Source organism: Aptenodytes forsteri, unplaced genomic scaffold (genome assembly GCF_000699145.1).
Source record: "Aptenodytes forsteri isolate BGI_AS27 unplaced genomic scaffold, ASM69914v1 Scaffold118, whole genome shotgun sequence".
NCBI lineage: Eukaryota > Metazoa > Chordata > Aves > Sphenisciformes > Spheniscidae > Aptenodytes > Aptenodytes forsteri.
In genome coordinates, this window is record NW_008795859.1 from 392,386 (window position 1) to 409,562 (window position 17,177).

Below are 17,177 nucleotides of genomic sequence, written 5' to 3' on the forward strand. Positions count from 1 at the left end.
CATATTGAAACCCTCTTTTAAAAAAAAAAAAAAGTTAACTGCATTATTTCTCCTCTCTAAATTAGATTTCTAAGCTCGTGACCGGTTACAATATATTACTTATTTAGAAGCATTCCTGTTTAAAGTATTTTGATACTAAACTATGTTTGAAAAATACACTTTCAAAGCCTTGGGCTGACCTTCTAGTAAACTCCCTCTGCTGTATGAGTGTTGCCAGAGAATGATATTCTTATTAAATAGTAATTATTTAAAAGTTCCCTTTGAGATCACGTTTTGCATTGTTATGAAGCAGTCATAGAGAGATTAAATCAAGTGCAATAGACACTAGAAAAGCTTTCCATTAAAACAAGTACTTATGTAGTACTCCAAAGCACTGACTTCTGACAAAGGTCTTCTAATATCAGTGGGAACAAACCTGGGTTTGTCAACAGCCTTTGATAATTTACCTACTATGCATCGATTTATCATTTACAAGTATTGTTAGAAGCCACGGGATAGTTCTGCATGAACTACAGTGCACTGGGTTAAGTTAGGTTACATCTTGTCACATGATGCAAAGTTCCAAGAAATACGGAATAACAGAACACGATCCAGTGCTCACAGTAAAAAAAAAAAATAAATTCTTGTTTTAAAATGAGGAGCGAGAGACTATTGCCTTCCTCCCAGCCTGAGGGTGTTTTCACCCATTTCTATGGGTGAAAGTGGTCAGCCGCAGGTATTCTTCTATCAGCCTCTCTCTATTCAAAATGCAAACACTGCACTGCAGCCTCTTGCAGCTCAACAAGTGATTTGTTATACTCTCTGAAGCCACTGTGGAAAAAGGTTTGTGGAACTCTGTTTTGCTGTTTATTAAAGCACTGTTTGCTCTAGGCATTTTTGTTGGCTATGTAAATATTTGTAAAGAAATTATTCCGTATTTAATGAAGGGTGTGTATGAGAGAGTCTTCTGGGTGCTTATATTTAAGTCTGTATCTTCAGTTCCCTGAAGAACATATCACCTTAACAAAGACCCTTTTTATGGAGAGAACTATTCTTTAACTCATAGCTGCAGAAAAACACTCTTTTTTGAGAAAGATAGGATTTATCTTACTGCCAGTAAAAGAATTGTAAGAGTTTCTTCTTTTATTCCGAAGTCAGCTGCTTTTTAAAACTACTTTCAATTCTCTGTTAAACATTTTGAACTCAAAGATCCCAGTTCTCTAAAGTTTTTAACCCACTTGTGATTTCTTTAATGCAGCTTTAAAATGAATTATTTGACCTCATTTAATAGTGTCAAATTCTGATAAAAATGCATAAAATCTGAACTGCACCATAAATGCAGAGCAGTATTTGTCCTACTTCATGAGAAAACACTTTGGATTATGTAAAAGAAAATCTTTTAGACTGAATGATTTTAAGAAAAGAATAGACCTGTCAAATTCTATCAGCTCTGTTTACTCTCCTGCTGTCACCACAGTCCAAGACTGGAACCCACAGTCCCGAGTTCTCCATGGGGGAGCATCAAGGCTCCACAAAATGGGGAATGGCCTCCAATTAGTGAGTGGGAGGCTGGGGCTGTGCTGAGAATACTCTTCTGTCTCACTTGGAATCTTTCAATGGGACAGTTGGACGTGGAGGAGACCAGGCTTTCCTGCGAGTGTGCAGGAGGAAACACTGAAAAGGGAGGGGAGTGCGTGGACGTGTAAGCAGGGGATCAAATCAGCAAATACCGATAAGTTTTCATGCAGCTTATGCTTACAGTTTGAAACTATGAGATTTTTTTCTTTTCTTTTTTTTTTTTTTTTAAATGGACGAGGAAAAAAAAATCCCTGATTTTAGCAGATCTTTGAATTCTGTGGATCCAAAGCATCTATAGTAACTTTGATGTAGCACATAGAGTAGGGATGAGGATTAGACTGCTATGCAAAGTCCAGGGACTATTTGCACCATAGTAAAATGATTTTAGACAAATATCTCTTCCACCAATGCAGCTGTGGGATATAAAACATCCTACTGTCCAGGAATGATTAAGGGCCATCATATCTTCTCTGATGCCTACGTTTTTATGGCACTGTCACTGCCTGGCTACCAGTGCAAAGTAATACTTCATATTAGCAGATGCCTCTCACTCTCCCAAAGAAAATACTGCTATCTTCAATATTTTCATAGTTGTAGTAGTGACAAATATTTCTAATGAATTCATTTTACATTTCAGGGCATAAAAGTAGAGAATTGTAACACACGGATTTTTTTAACCCTTAACACTTTATTCTTGTTAATTATAATTAATAATCCTACATTATGTTTTAGTGTAAATATTTTGATGTTTAAATCAGAGCAATAGGCAGACTACAAGTTTACTATGCAGTGGCACGCTTGTGGTTATTTCAGCAGAAAGCTATCTAAATTATAGGAGCCAACTCAAGGGCTGCTAAATTGGTGGAGAGCTCCCACGGTCTTCAGTGGGCTTGGAGCCGGTCTCTGAGGAACAAGGTTCTTCAGCTCATGAACGCTGTGGTCTTCAAGCAATATTTTTAATTGAAATCTGCAATCTAGCCTTTTGCAGCCTAATTTGATTTAACATACATAACCAGTGCAAGAGAAGTAAAAGATCTACTGTGATGTACACAAGTGCAGAATGAGATTTAATATGCGGAGCTTGAGCAACAGAAGCCCCAGGGAGGCAGATGCGAGGCCAAGGTGGGCCTGGACTAAGACTGCAAAAACATTTACAGACCTGTAAGTTGTCTCCCAAAGAAGGCTCAATATTATCCTAATTCAACGTTCTTGGTTTTCAAATGCAGCAGCATGCTTATTTTCCTCAGAGACTATCCCATTCCCAAACTAGGTACAGTTATGTGTGGTTTATTACATATCATATAATAAATCATGACATGAAAAACAGGCCATTAGAAGGGAGACAAAGAGTAACTTGCTATGGATTATTTGGAATATGTGAAAATCCAAATTTAAGGAATCAAATCATCACTCCAGGTAACAATGTGGCATCTATATTTTGAAAGAAATAACTAAAATGTGTAATTCTATTTGAAGACATAACATTACTTAAGATGTAAAGCTAACTCTAGATCAACAAGATAAATTAACTTCATGTTTTGCAGCTCAATACTTTGTGTAAGGACCATGTTTCTATTTTTTTATATTACTATGTATTTCCAGTTGATAGAAGCCTTATGTAGTATTTTGAAGGTCTTGCAATGCATTTTCTATACATGTTAAACAAGAGTTCAGTTTTAAATAGATATCTTTTTGATCAAAAGTTGTTACTCAATCGTTAATCATTCAACATATTAGTAGACTATATCCTCCTTCACCCCATTTTAATTGTCCCTTCGGTTCTTAAAAAATTGGTCTATATTCATCAGCTCATTAGATACTCTGATTAATTTTTTGTTGTAATAATTACTTTATGCTAGCATAGTTTAGCGTAAAATCATATTAAGAAGCATAGACACATAAACACGCAACCGCCGTATTCCCTACATCCTGGACATGACCGCATTACATTGGTGAAAAAGGTGAAAAGCCTTCATCTTTATGACACGCAGTACATTTTAGCTCTCCTAAGTGGTAGTCTCATATCTGGTTTTGCACTTCGGTTTCTGGAGAGCAAGCTACAGCTCAGGACTCCTGACTGTCACCACTGGGGATGGATGGAGTCTGGGAGTTTGCATGAAGGACATTTCTGCAGACAAAAGGTTACAAATGCATAACTAACGAAACCGTAATTGTTCCTGAAGAAAATGTCAGTGTCCATTCCCTTGACACCATGTGTGTCTGACAGGGAGTGAGATAATGACTTGATGTGTCGGAGGAATTTAATCACAGTAGTTGCTTCATTCTTTCAAAAAAATGTGAGAAACCTCCTAGGAATCAGTCAAACTCAGGCCACTGTGGATTGATTTAAGTGGATTAGCTCAACTGTTTCCTATGCAGTTCCTGAAATGTGCTAATCGGTATTAATAAAAAATTGTGGCCCTTGCTCCTCAAATTGTCTTGCAGTTACAGGCAGGGATGGGAAGGACTGGTTTGTACCCAGGCAATATCTTGCAGGCTTCTCAGGCTCGTCTGCCTCCAGTGAAACCAGAACGGAGTTCATATCTTACCTCATGAACGGTGCTTGACCTCCCGCTCAAAACAAGGAAACAGAAAAGGAATTTGGACTTTTTCAGCATTCCTGTGAGATCTCAGATGCTTATGGCACACCGCTCTTATTTTACCCATTTTAAAAATCTCACACATGCGGAAAGCAGAACTGCTGCATGACCGCAGCAGCAAGTAATGCAACTGAGGCAGGTTCTTACAACAGTGGAAAACAAAGGGTAGTATATTTTATATTCCCTTCACACAGGAGTAAATAACTACACAAGATCCCAGGCAGATAGATCAGTTCGGTACTAATAAACAGCAGCTGAGGCAATGTTAAAGGAAAAAATAGCTTCCCAGATAGACAATGCTCCTGGTTTTAATAGAAAACATTCCTGTAGTGCCTGGTACTTCAACACATTTTTGCATCGAGGAGAAGCTTCTTTTGACATTAGTCACAGGTTTGGGTTTTGGGGGGGGGGTGTTGTTGTTTGTTTGTTTGTTTTTTTTAACAAAACAGGTTGCAGAGTCAGATACCAGCTGCATTTGGCAATTCCGAATGTAGGGATGTTTATGTGGGTAAAGCACAGCAGGGAGCAAGTGTCTGGGAGTTCAGTGCTGACATTTGCTGCTAACTCCTCTTAGGCTTAAGCAAATCATGTAGGTCACTTGTAATTCAGTTTCCCCGTACCAAAGTGATGTAATTAGGAGTTGTGAAACTCAGAACTCAGACGTATAAAAGTCTACCAGCTGCATTTGGCAATTCCGAACGTAGGGATGTTTATGTGGGTAAAGCACAGCAGGGAGCAAGTGTCTGGGAGTTCAGTGCTGACATTGCTGCTAACTTCCTCTTAGGCTTAAGCAAATCATGTAGGTCACTTGTAATTCAGTTTCCCTTCATCCCGTACCAAAGTGATGTAATTAGGAGTTGTGAAACTCAGAGCTGAAACGTATAAAAGTCTCCAGGAGCACATCTATAGCCTGTTCTGTTAGCGCTAAGTACCTTTGCAGAAGGTTTTTGGAGAATCACCTTCTCTTCTGAACCATGGTGTAAGAAAAGGAGAACAGCAACGCCTGACAGGGTAATCATGTTATTTGCTTTTTCCTCCCTAGTTTTGGTTCCTATAATCCAAAGTTTCTTGAGCTGAAGCTGAGGAGGGACTTTCTAGTTGTCCCTGGAAAGCTGCCTAATTTCTGTTCTTATTTCCAGCAAGGCCAGAAATTACTCAAAGAACTTGAAGACAGGGAGGAGAAAGGCAGGCTGGTGGTTTGGGACTGGATGGGTGGTGTGCCTTCAGGAGGCAAAGACGAATCGCAGACCGAAAGCAGCAGTGAGAGCTGCTGGCTGAAGCAGGAGAGGAGCTGGTGCAGAAACAGGGAGGAGAGAGGCAGGTGGTTGTGAATGCGGAAAACAGAACCTAGTGCGGGGAAAAGCACCTGTGAGGGAGGAAGATGAGAAGAGAAGTGCATAGAGGGAAGGAGCAGAGCAGATGGAATGAGGAGCAAAAGAAGACGGTGAAGTTGACTCCTTCAATAAAACGGAGAATACTTCTCACCATGGAGACAGCTGAAGGGTCACAAGACATAAATATTTTCCTTGTGTTGTTTTACATGAGAAATCACCACGCTTGTTCTGAGGACATTACGTAATCCCAGACAAAAGAAGACAGTTTCTCATCACCACTTCAAGAAGAGGTTTTCTTAGGACTCTTCCTGTTCAATTGTCACTCACACTGGATAAACCATTGCAAACAGCTAATTAAGAATCTATCACCCCTGATTGCTCCTACTTGTTGAATAGTTGTATTACTTAAGCATAGGCAAAAAGGTCAGATGTCAGTGCTGGCAATGGTAATAAAAATTGTCCATTGAGTAAGAGACATCTTAAAACTATGGTTGAAGTTGAATATGCCAAATGCAACCGCAATGTTTTGGTCTGACTTTGTTTAGAACGGAGGCAATGATGAGTTGCCACCACACACTAATCCCTTTGAGAGAACCTGTAGCATTAGATTTGCCCTACAACATCAACCAGTTTGAGTGCTTTGTATCTTTTAGGGACAGTCTCCAGAGCAAACAAGCACACAGAGTCCTCTGAAGTGTGAATGGTGCAATATGCATAGAAATATGTAACTACACACCACATCATAAACTGAAACACCCAGTTATTGGCTAAACTATCTGGAGATAAAATACCTTAAGGTATGCTTGTCGTTGCTGAGCTTTCCTTTAGTCTTAACAAACTTGTTTGGCAGACTATTCTATGACGCTGTTGAAGAGACGGTCCCTATAGTCTCCAGTGACAAGTTCACCATACTATGGCGTTTGCAAATATAGAATTGGGTAGTTCACCTTGACAGCAGTTTCTGCGGTGATGAACTACCTTAGATCCAGCTCATTAGGACAGCTCAATGTGAGGAAAGATGGTAAAGTTAGATCTATGAATATAGATCCAAATTCAACTCTGATGTTAGTTGTAGATTCCTGCAAGGTTATGCCAGGAATGAATTTCATTCCATCTAGCTAGCTGTTGTGCCAGCAGGATATACTTGATGGGGGGGAAAAAAAGCAGAGATATCTTTAGGTACATCTAACCCATGATTTTGCACTGCTGACAGGCTCTAGTGAGCTTTGTCAGATGTGCAACCAATGCAGGAGTCCAATTTCTCCGTGACTGCAGGCAGGAAGGTCTGGAGCTCAGTATCGAGAGATCTGGAAAGGGGTTTCATTCCAAGTGGTATTTTTCCCAATTCTGGAAAAGTAAACTTTGTGCAGGCTGGCTGGTGGCCAAAATCTATTGCCCTGATTAGATAAATATTTTGGGCAGTGCATGATAGAGCAGATAGCAAAGACTAACGCTACCACTGAGCATTTCTGTATCATACCTATCACAGCTCTCAGGGCACTTTTCACAGGAGGACAGCATCCTCTGATACATAGCGGAGAACTGGGGCTTAAATCCTCAGCATCATGTGGATTCTTACTAATGCAGGTGCCTTTCTAGGATAGAAACACATAGAAACAGAAGGGTGTTTTCCTGCAGAGATTTGACAGGAGAGGGGTAAAAATGGAGTTGCATAATTTCACCACACCTTTAAAAATAATATCGAGTTTGGAACACATTTGGTGTGACTGTAACCTTTTCTTCATAGGGGTTTAGTAGTTCAGCGTATATACCAGACAGCCCTGGGGAACGTGCAGCTGGGGACATTTTCAGTAGTGTGCATTAATTATAGCGTATCACTATTTATCTCATTTACATGCATTGAAAGGAAATGGCTGCTTTTACTACAGTGCCCCATTGTGCCAGGGGCCGTGAACACCCATCTAAAGGCAGGATCTCTGACTCCTGAAGTTTACCCTCAAACGTGAGACTAAAAGGGTGGTGGAGGGGAACAGAATCAAAGTACACCCAGTATTACAGTATGTACTTATATATTTGTAGTTGGCTTGGCACAGGCAATTTTTCAGGTCAGAAAGATTGAAACCTGTGAGATTAAAATGTTAAGTATTACTGTGCATAGCTCTCTTCCCAGAGGCAGTCAGATTAGCATTTGTTTCACTGAAAGCAGGACACGCATTGAGCCTGTGTACTGGGAGGTAGGCTGGTTTTATGCTGCAGAATGTATCTGGGCATTTAAAACACCTCAGTCAGACAGCGATGGGCATACTTTAAGAAATTTCACCTTCTTTAAGACATATGAAATTTCAACATTGGTTTTGAAGACAACCTGAAGAATAATCCTTCAATGTGAAATATTTTATTCTGATTAAATCTACTTTTTTCCCCATTATTAATGAAAACAGTTATTCTGACAACTAACAAATCCATTAAAAAAAAAAAGTGTAAGTAAGTGAACAGCCAGAGGTGATTTTAAAAGAACTGTAAACAAAGTGTAAGTAAGTGAACGGCCAGAGGTGATTTTAAAAGAACTGTAAACTCAAATTCAAACGGCCATGCCTTGCTAGAATGAGGAAGGGAAGAAAACATCTTTGTCTTGGAAAAAGAGCTGAGCTGCACACTTTGTCTAGTTATTATGTATTATTGCACCTTCATATTTGTTTAAAATGGAGCTTAACGACTGCTATATCAACTTAAAAGTTCAGTCACCTTCCTTGCCCCCATTTGGATCCACAGTGTTAGTGCGAGAGGGAGAGAGCCGTGTGGGTCTGCATCACGAGGATGCTGAGAGGGGTACGCTGCACGATGCTAACTGGCAAGTAGGAGAGCTGTAGTTCAAGCTTCTGATGGCATCCAACTGTGCCCAGGGTACCACCAGTCATTCCCACGTCTAGAAAGAGCACCAGGATGAGTGCACCTAGGATGAGTGTGAAGCAGAGGCCTTTGTTTCCCAAAAAGCTAAGGCTGGGAAGGCTGCTGAGAACCACCGTGACTCCCGCGGTCCTCCGGTGCGGAGATGCTCGTCCCATGCGGAGGAGCGGGGAGGGCATGTGGCGGATTCATTGCCTGACAGGAGGCGTGTGCAGTGGGTGCTGACCCTCACCGCCCATCTGACCCCGTTATTTGTTGAAGGAGCTGACTTGTCTGGGAGGACTGGCAGGGACCGGGGTGCCAGATGGCATGTGGATGTGTGTTGTGTGTCGGCTGTCATTCAGCCAGATTAATGTGAAGTTTGTAAAAAGGAGGAGGGGGGGGGGAAACAATTAAGCAGGAATCTCAAAAACAATCGAGGCCACGTGCCACCAGGCAGCAGTCGTTGGCGGCACAATGGGTTATCGGCTTCCCATGAATGGGCCCAACTGTTGCAAACGACATGAGCCTGCCCAGTTTTCAAATCATTTAATGCTCTTGTTTACTTCCAATCCAGCCAATCTCCGGGCGGGAGAGCCGTCACCTGATAGTCTTTTTATGTATTTAAGTCCAAGGCCTCTCAAAATAACTGAACAGCGGTAACCATGGCAATGCTAATTATTGCACTATAACTACAGTAGGAGAAAGAAAACAGGGTAGGCTGGGAGAGAGATTTGAAGATGTTTTTTGGCCAGGATTTGAGCTTTTGGCTCCTGGTCAGGTGTTGGGTTTTTTTTTTCCTTTTCTTCTTTTCAAAATCTTTTTACAAACAAATAAATTACATTCTGCTTTAAAGATCTCCCAGATAATAGTTTAGGGAACTTTGATACGTGTTTCTGGAAATCATGAATAGAGGAGCTGAAAGCTCCTGGGCAGCCAGGCACTAGACTTCTGCCTTGTTCTTTTAAGCTGATTTAGAATCGTGTAAAACATAAAAGATGCTTCAGCAAGAGACCAGATTTATTTAAGGCTTCTGCATCGTCATTTGGCAACGAACACACATTAGTACAACGCAGCTGGCTTTAACATATCTATGACAGAGCTCTTAAAGCCTTTGTTTTGAATGCAAAATCAACTACATCCGACTAAACTATGTTCTTCTGAAAGAGAAAGATGTTTTCCTGGACCTGAATCCCTTTGTGTTTACCCTGGGTATCTAATGATAACTTCCTGACATGTTCTAATTACTGCTTTACTCCTCCTGATACCCGTGACTTCTGTAATACTGTTTAATATAAGTCAAAGTAGTTTAGCTCTTCATTTGCAATAGTCCTTTCATTGACTTCAGTTGGAGTTTTGACCACACAGGAATTTTTGAGTACTATAAATATATTTCAATATTTCAGTTTTGTACCACGCAGTCTATCAGACGCAAAATAAAACAGGTGGGATGGAGCATGCAGAATGTATCAAAAACAGAGCTTTAAACCAAAAGCAGCCTGTCATCGTTATGCCTCGGTTTTGTCAGCTAAAGGCAGGCTGGGTGTTACTGTGCATTCAGTCACTAGCTTTTCATTCTGATCATTTAGTATGTCAAAAACTGTCTAAAAAATTGTTTTATATGCTTCATGGTTCCTTGTTAAGTATCAATAACTTCATGTATCTGAATGGAAGAGATCACCAGTTCATTCTGTAAGGTTTTGTTTATGCAGCAACTCTCCGCTGATCCGTCCCCACCGACGGGATGCGGTGGCTGGGAAAAGCCCTCTCCAGGTGTTCAAGCCAGCAGCATACACAGGTCCTTGAGGAGCTAGGCACGGGAACTTCTTCCAAGGCTGGCTGGTCACTGGATTTCAAGGTTAATGCAAAATTGTCAGGTTAAAAGTCCTGACAGGTTTCTTCTACATCGAGGCCAAACAAGTGCAAATTTCTGACAAATGTGAAAATAATGAATCAGCTCTGGTTATGTTTCTAGGCGGTTTCTCTTCCAGGTTCTTATGCCTTCTTCCCCTACAAATACTGCACAAGAAGTTTTCTTAACTAAAATGTTTGAGATTGTATGAAGGAACACATGATTAAGTAAAGTGCAGCAGTAACCAGCCAGCTGTGAAACCAAAGGTCGCATGTGAATTCTGCAAACGGAGTTCCAGGCCGACGTGTTTTCCCTGCTGACCTACGTGAGCTTTGGCATCCCAGTCATCTCCCCTCTTACCAGGGACAGTGTAGCAGCATCTCTGCTCTCTGCTAACCTTTCATGCTATTTTGCAGACTCTTAGCTTCTAACCCCTCCCAGCTGAGTGAAGATGACCTCCCCAGTGACTTACAGTCCTTGTCGTGGCTGACATCTGTTGATGTTCCTCGGTTACAACAGATGGCCAGTGGAAGAATGGATTTTAGCCTTGGTGCCCAGAATGCAGTGCTACAACAGACAGGTAAACTGTTAGGATGTTAAATAACTGCTCTTTAAACAACACAGCCTACTGCCTCCTTTCTTCTCCCTCACACAGGCTAGCTTTCCTAGTAGTAGATTCCTTTTAAGTGCATTACATTTCGCTTCCTGTCAGAAGACCTGGAGCCTGTCGTCTTCTGATAAGGGTATTGCTGATACATTTCCTTCATTTCAAGAGGCAGAGAGCCCTCGCAGTCACAACAGAGATCTTAGGTTCCGATTGGCTTTTCTGCTCAGTGTAGTTGCTGGTGCCTCGTTGCGTGAACTTGGGCCAAGGTATTTAAGACTTGCATTTCAGAGGTTTTCGACAGCTTTGAAATTAGGTAATTAGTCTTTCTTGTTTGTTTCAACACTGATAAAATTAAGAGTACCTTATTTACCCCATACCTGTTTGCTTCATACAGACTTACAGCATATGTTCATTGAACGCCTTTCTTTCCTTTGTGAACATCCTTTAGGTAAACACATTTGTTCCCTGAGGCATTCTGCTGAGAGAGCACAGGGTATCATCTTGCTTGCTTTAGAGCAGAAATCCTTCTGGAGTACAGATAGTGCTGAATATGTTTTTTTTTCTTTTGTAAGATACTGTGTCTGTAACACCACTGTGGACTGTTAAACAGCTGTCATCTTTCATTCCCTGCATAACAAGTTTTAGAAGCAGCTGATGTCATCTTTGCAATTTGTGAAATGCTCTGGGTTCTTTTGGGATGGAAAGCCACAGAGAGGTGTGATTATCCACTCCAGAGCTTAGCTGTGTTCAACTGCGTCTATTAAAAATAAATGTCAGCTCTCTTTTCTGAAGTGTACTTTCACGCAAACATTCACTGCCTTTGCTTTCTCCAAAATAGGTCCTGTAGCAAGCAATATGCACTCGACAGGAGCACCTGGAGCAATGATTCATGTCCAGGCCAGCCTGCCACAGGGAATCCTGGGACTGAATTCTATTTCAACACACGGAGCAAATGTAAAAGCAGGCCTCGATGGCTTATTATTGCAACACTTCTTAGGAAAAGACGTTGGTAATTTCAAGACTGACATGTCTGTTGTCTTTATCTCAGCAGATGAGCCAGTACGCTGTAGGTGGGCAGCCATCTCCTAGTTTACAAACACAGCAACAACTCTTTCCTCCTCCTCATTCACAGCAAGTGTTTGCCCTAGCACAGAACACACAACAGGTACTGTTATTTGCTTGTCATCTGTGTCTTGAAGTACGTGCCAAAATCATATCTAGAACTCTTTTGAAAGAAAAACAATAAAATATCCCTAAACCTACATACCCACGGTCGTTTTGCATCTGACATTTTCTTTCTTTTCCTTCTGCATACAGTGTAACCCAGCAGCAATCTACAACACATCCTATGGGACTCAGCCACACTATTCTCAGCCATGCCTGGCTCCTCACTCTGCCCAGGAACTGCATCCAAAGCATTACCCCAAGCCGATCTATTCATATAGGTGAGTGGAGAGCAGAATAGCGTATTGCCTACAGCCTGCATTGGGATGACTGTAACACTGTAGGTGTGGTGGCACGAGAGTGTTTGCTTCCTTTTGAAGGGAACAAAAATCCCGTCATCCGCCCAGGAGTTCTGTGGAAGCTGCCTCTGAGGGGTAGCAGGAATGAACAAGCAAACTAGTTCCTGGACATCAGCATAAAGGTAGAGTAATAGCACAGAGGAGTAAGATCTGCAGGATCACAGGGTGACTTCTGAGCACTTGAGAACGGTAATCCCATGATCAGGCAGCTGTCTGTGTCTTAAGAGATGGGTCCGAGGTTGCTAGACCAGAAGAAGGCATGATGGCTAAGTACACGCAATCTGTTATTTCGTGTATTTCTTTGTCCTGTAGTTGTTTGATTGCAATGGCGCTGAAGAACAGCAAAACAGGCAGCCTCCCAGTGAGCGAGATCTACAGCTTCATGAAGGAGCACTTTCCCTACTTCAAGGTACGCGTACACCTGAAGGGTGGAAGTAGAACATCACGAATACTTTGTTCATGGCTTATTTCACTAACATCCTCCTGCATCTTTTAGACAGCCCCTGATGGCTGGAAGAACTCCGTGCGCCACAACCTGTCTCTGAATAAGTGTTTTGAGAAGGTGGAGAACAAGATGAGTGGCACCTCTCGCAAAGGGTGCCTGTGGGCTCTCAATCCTGCCAAGATCGACAAGATGGAAGAGGAGATGCAGAAGTGGAAGCGGAAGGACTTAGCTGCTATTCACAGGAGCATGGCTAACCCAGGTAGGGCTTATATTATGCTTTTGCTATGTGTATGAAAGGCAAGGGGGAAACGTGGCTGTTTGGCCAGGAATGCATGAATCTTAAGAAATAAGTTATATGGAACAGAGCTGGCTAGTGCAGAGCTCTCATGCCTTGCAACGGCCTCCTCTGAGCTGCTCGGCTGAAATGCCCCGTGCTCTGCACTGAATGAAGTCATTGCTGCTGCCCCAAGGTTGTATGACAGGGCGATACGCTACAGCAGGAGGAGGTAACTGCACTGACAGCTATTTTTGGAGGCCTTCAGTGCAAATCGGTCCCCAGCTTCGAAATGGATTGTCTTTTTCCCCAATGCTAACCTATATCTATCACATCCAGGGCCTTCTGAGGAGTTATGCTGCCTCCAGTGTTAGTATTTATAATGTCACGTTTTAATGCAGTTTTTTGCCTGCTCCTCTGACAAGCTCTCCCTTTACTAAGACTTTCTCATTCTTATTTATAAAGACACATGGTTTTGAAGCTTTCAGGAGCTCAATATTGGCAAAATCAACTGGAGTTTTTTGCTGCAAAATCTGTAACATACAATCAATGATAAATTACATTCTCCTTTGCTTAAAAACAAAAGTGCCATTGAAACTGTCGGGAGTCTCTCGTACGAATCTTATTTGAGATACAAGCAGAATCCAGAGTATCCCTATGAGCAGGAGACCTACTGAGGATGCTTAGTTCTGCGACTGTGGGCCAGCTGCCGTCGGTGGTGGCTTGGTTGCTCTGTGCAAGTCTCATGTGATCATCTCTTTAGCTCAGTTAGGGGTAACCATGGAAGTCGAGTAGGGTAAGGGCTAAGGGTAGGGAAGTAGGTGGCATTTCTTTGCTCTCTGCACAGTCAAAGCCTGCCTCCTGTGCTGCATCTCGTACAGTGACAGACACTGCCTGTTCAGTTTTGTGGCAACAGCGTGTGGCTGTGCTTACTTGTGAAATGCTTTGGCCGGGCCCTGCTTGAACAAATGGGTCAAACTGTCTCTTTTCTTCCTTGGGAATGGGTATCGCTTGTGCAGAGGAGCTAGACAGGCTGATCACTGACAGACCTGAGAACTGCAGGCGGCCCAGCAAACAGGCAGAGCCGGAGATCTCCACCCTGAACCACATGGCAGCAGCCCAAGGCCGGATCGCCATCTCCCAGCTGCAGCCTCAGCCGATCATGACACTCTCGCTGCAGTCCATCCCCCTGCATCACCAGATCCAGACCCAGGCTCGCATCGCCCCAGACTCACCAGCACCTGCACAAACGCCTCCTCTCCATACTCTGCCTGACATGAGCCACAGCCCTCTTCCCCACCATCCCATGGGATGCGCGCCTCCGGACTTCCTGAACGTGACAGCAGACATGAACACGGAGGTGGATGCTCTTGACCCAAGCATTATGGATTTTGCATTGCAAGGTATGGGAGGAGGAAGCTGGGGTAGGGGAGGGCATGATTTATGTGGTTATGTAGTCACTGAATACATAACCAGGGTCCTCAGCAGGATGCTCTGGGGTGGGATGTAACGGAGTTAAAAACTTGCGCTGGGTGCTGGCCTCTGCGGCGTGACTTCCCTGGCCTTCCTCGGTGCATTTCTGCCCTGTGCTAGATGGGACAGCAAACAGCCTTCAGGGTTGAAGTGCAGGCGCTGCAGTAGGTGTAGGCAGGGATGTCCAACTGGCTGGATCTGGGACACACATCTCTCTGCCCATGGGAAACCATAGCTCTACTTGTGCCTTGGTTTTCCCCTTCTGTAAAAGGAGAACTTCCCTGGCTCATGGCAATGCCTAGCGTGGCCCTGGATTTCTGGTTAGCACATGGTAGATAGATGCTGCCCAGAAAGGTCTGGACTCCTGCTGGAACCAGGGCAATTCGGGGGCAACAAACACTCTTACTGCCTTTGTGCTACAAATGGTACCATCCGCAAGCAGCACTGGTCCTAAGCAGCAGGTAACGCCCTTTAGTTATGGACTGACCCCTACACACAGTGCCCGGGTGGGTTGGATGTGTTGCTGTGACCGGAATTTAATCTCTTAAAGGTAACATATGGGAGGAAATGAAAGACGACAGCTTCAGCCTTGATACCCTGGGTGCCTTCAGCAACTCCCCGCTCCACCTCTCAGACTGTGACCTGGGCACGCCTGGCCTCACCCCTGTCTCCAGCGGCAGCGATCACTCCTTCTCAGACTTGCAGGTCACCGGCCTTTATACCACTTACACGACACTGGACAACGTAGCGGCAGCTCAGTACATGAACCCCCAAGGCAACAAACCCATCGCTCTGCTCTGAGTTTTGCACCGTTCCATGGACCTCTGACTCAGGGGCCAGTTTCTCCCAACCATTAAAATCCGACCTGAAAGCAATAAAAGAGCTCCTCCTGCAGACACTTGGAACGTGTTGGCTATTTACCGGGACACAGCATGCGATGCCAAAATAAAACAAACTGTTACTAGTAGAACCACTTTCACACGTGGCAAGACTGAGGAAGGGCCACGGACACTTGTGTTGCAGGACTGGTGAGCTCTCAAGAAGGACCTGGAAGGCATCAGTCAGCAGGAACTTTCACTAGAATGTAACTAACTGAGCTAAAAAATAGTCCAGTTAAGGTAAACACATTTAATCGACACTGTGTCTGGACTTAAATGCTGACGCTGTTTGGTCACCACCTACACAGAAGCCAACACAAGTCAACGGGCTGGTCAGCACCAAGTTGGAGTCCAAAATGGTTGATCATGTACCATGTATATCTTTTTTCTTAAATTGCCAAATAACTATTGCCATTGAACAAAGACCCCACACAGTTTCTGGAGGCACTTGCACCACTAACACTTTTCTGACGTAACTATTGTTAATTTATTGTTATGAGGTAGGAAAAAATGAGCAAAAATACTAAAAATGAAAAATCAAACCCGTAGCAGACAACTGTTATATCTAGGTTTAAAAACAAAGTCCTTACCCTGTGAAGGAAGTGGTACTACTGAATTATTAAACTGATCACTGGCTAGAAGAATTTAGGAATTATGCCTATTTTTAGGATTTTTTTAAAGAAAGATTAGATTTGTTTATAGTCTTGTGTATTGTGCTTCTGTCTATTCTCGTGCTAGGCAGTATTACTATTTGTAAATTTATTTATATTTATTGTTATGAAGAGAAAAGAAACTATGTAAACTGAGCACTGTTCAATTTTTAAAAATGCTGCAGTAACCTGTTTTACATCCACTAAATTATTCATAATCAAAAATGCAACAATTTTAATCACTGTTGTTACACTACATTTCTTTTAAATAAGCACTTTTGATACTGTGAAACTCATGCTGTTTAAAAAAAATTCAGAGACCAAATATTGTAACTGTACCATACCAATTCATAATAGTCTTTCTTTCCTAATTAACCAAGTAAAATTGATTCTAATGTAGTTTTTTAAATTTTCAAATTCTGCTTTATACTTGGTAACATACGTTGCAAAAAATGTGATGAAACATCTGAAAATATAAAAAGCAGACTGTATGTTGGAATTTAGCATTTAGTTTACTTATACCTCTGTGACCATGAAGTAATATTTATATCTCATGTTTTGTCTGTTCCTGTGCGTTAATAGGATTTCCCCGTCTGTCAGTTCCCGGTATTGTACCCGCGTGCTCACAGGCTCCTCTCTCCCACGCTGAGTAGGGCTGGGGCTGGGTGGAGGCACAAAGCCTCTCCAGCTTAAGTCCCTGTAGTAGAAACCCAGAGGGTGCAGGACGCTGGAGCCACCCGGCGGAAAATGACTCTTGTGAAGATCAGGGGCTAGAAAATGTCTTGCCTGTATCTTCCCCAGTGCATATGTCCATGGCAACCTCTTCCAAAAGGGCACGATGCTCCATATCATAATTTATTGCTCAAGAACAAATGTGATGATTGATGATCATTTGCTGTGACTGGCATCATCTACGATGTCTTCATTTTTTTTAAATAAATATTTCTTAGCACTAAGCCTGGGTCATTCTAGATGTGCTGCATTACGACTACTCTGGTGTCAGGCGCACCCCTGCCACATGGCATGCTGCAGCTCGGCATTAAACAGTAATTCCGAGGCATCTGCTACTGGAAATCCAACCCAGCGAGGAAATAGTTTCATACAACTTATGGACGTTGACAAAAGGACAAAGCTCTG

General features: G+C 42.7%; 1 protein-coding gene across 1 annotated transcript in view; it reads left to right on the forward strand.

Annotated features, from left to right (window-relative positions):
* Positions 1–16,078, forward strand: part of FOXN4 (forkhead box N4) — a 17,139-nt gene extending 1,061 nt beyond the window's left edge. The window contains exons 2-9 of the mRNA XM_009283845.1: positions 10,607–10,770; positions 11,636–11,751; positions 11,849–11,962; positions 12,115–12,242; positions 12,633–12,729; positions 12,817–13,024; positions 14,059–14,442; positions 15,063–16,078. Coding sequence (XP_009282120.1) covers positions 10,607–10,770; positions 11,636–11,751; positions 11,849–11,962; positions 12,115–12,242; positions 12,633–12,729; positions 12,817–13,024; positions 14,059–14,442; positions 15,063–15,313 — 1,462 coding nt within the window. The 3' untranslated portion in view covers positions 15,314–16,078. The remainder of the gene's footprint in view (positions 1–10,606; positions 10,771–11,635; positions 11,752–11,848; positions 11,963–12,114; positions 12,243–12,632; positions 12,730–12,816; positions 13,025–14,058; positions 14,443–15,062) is intronic.
* Positions 16,079–17,177: the final 1,099 nt, after the last annotated feature.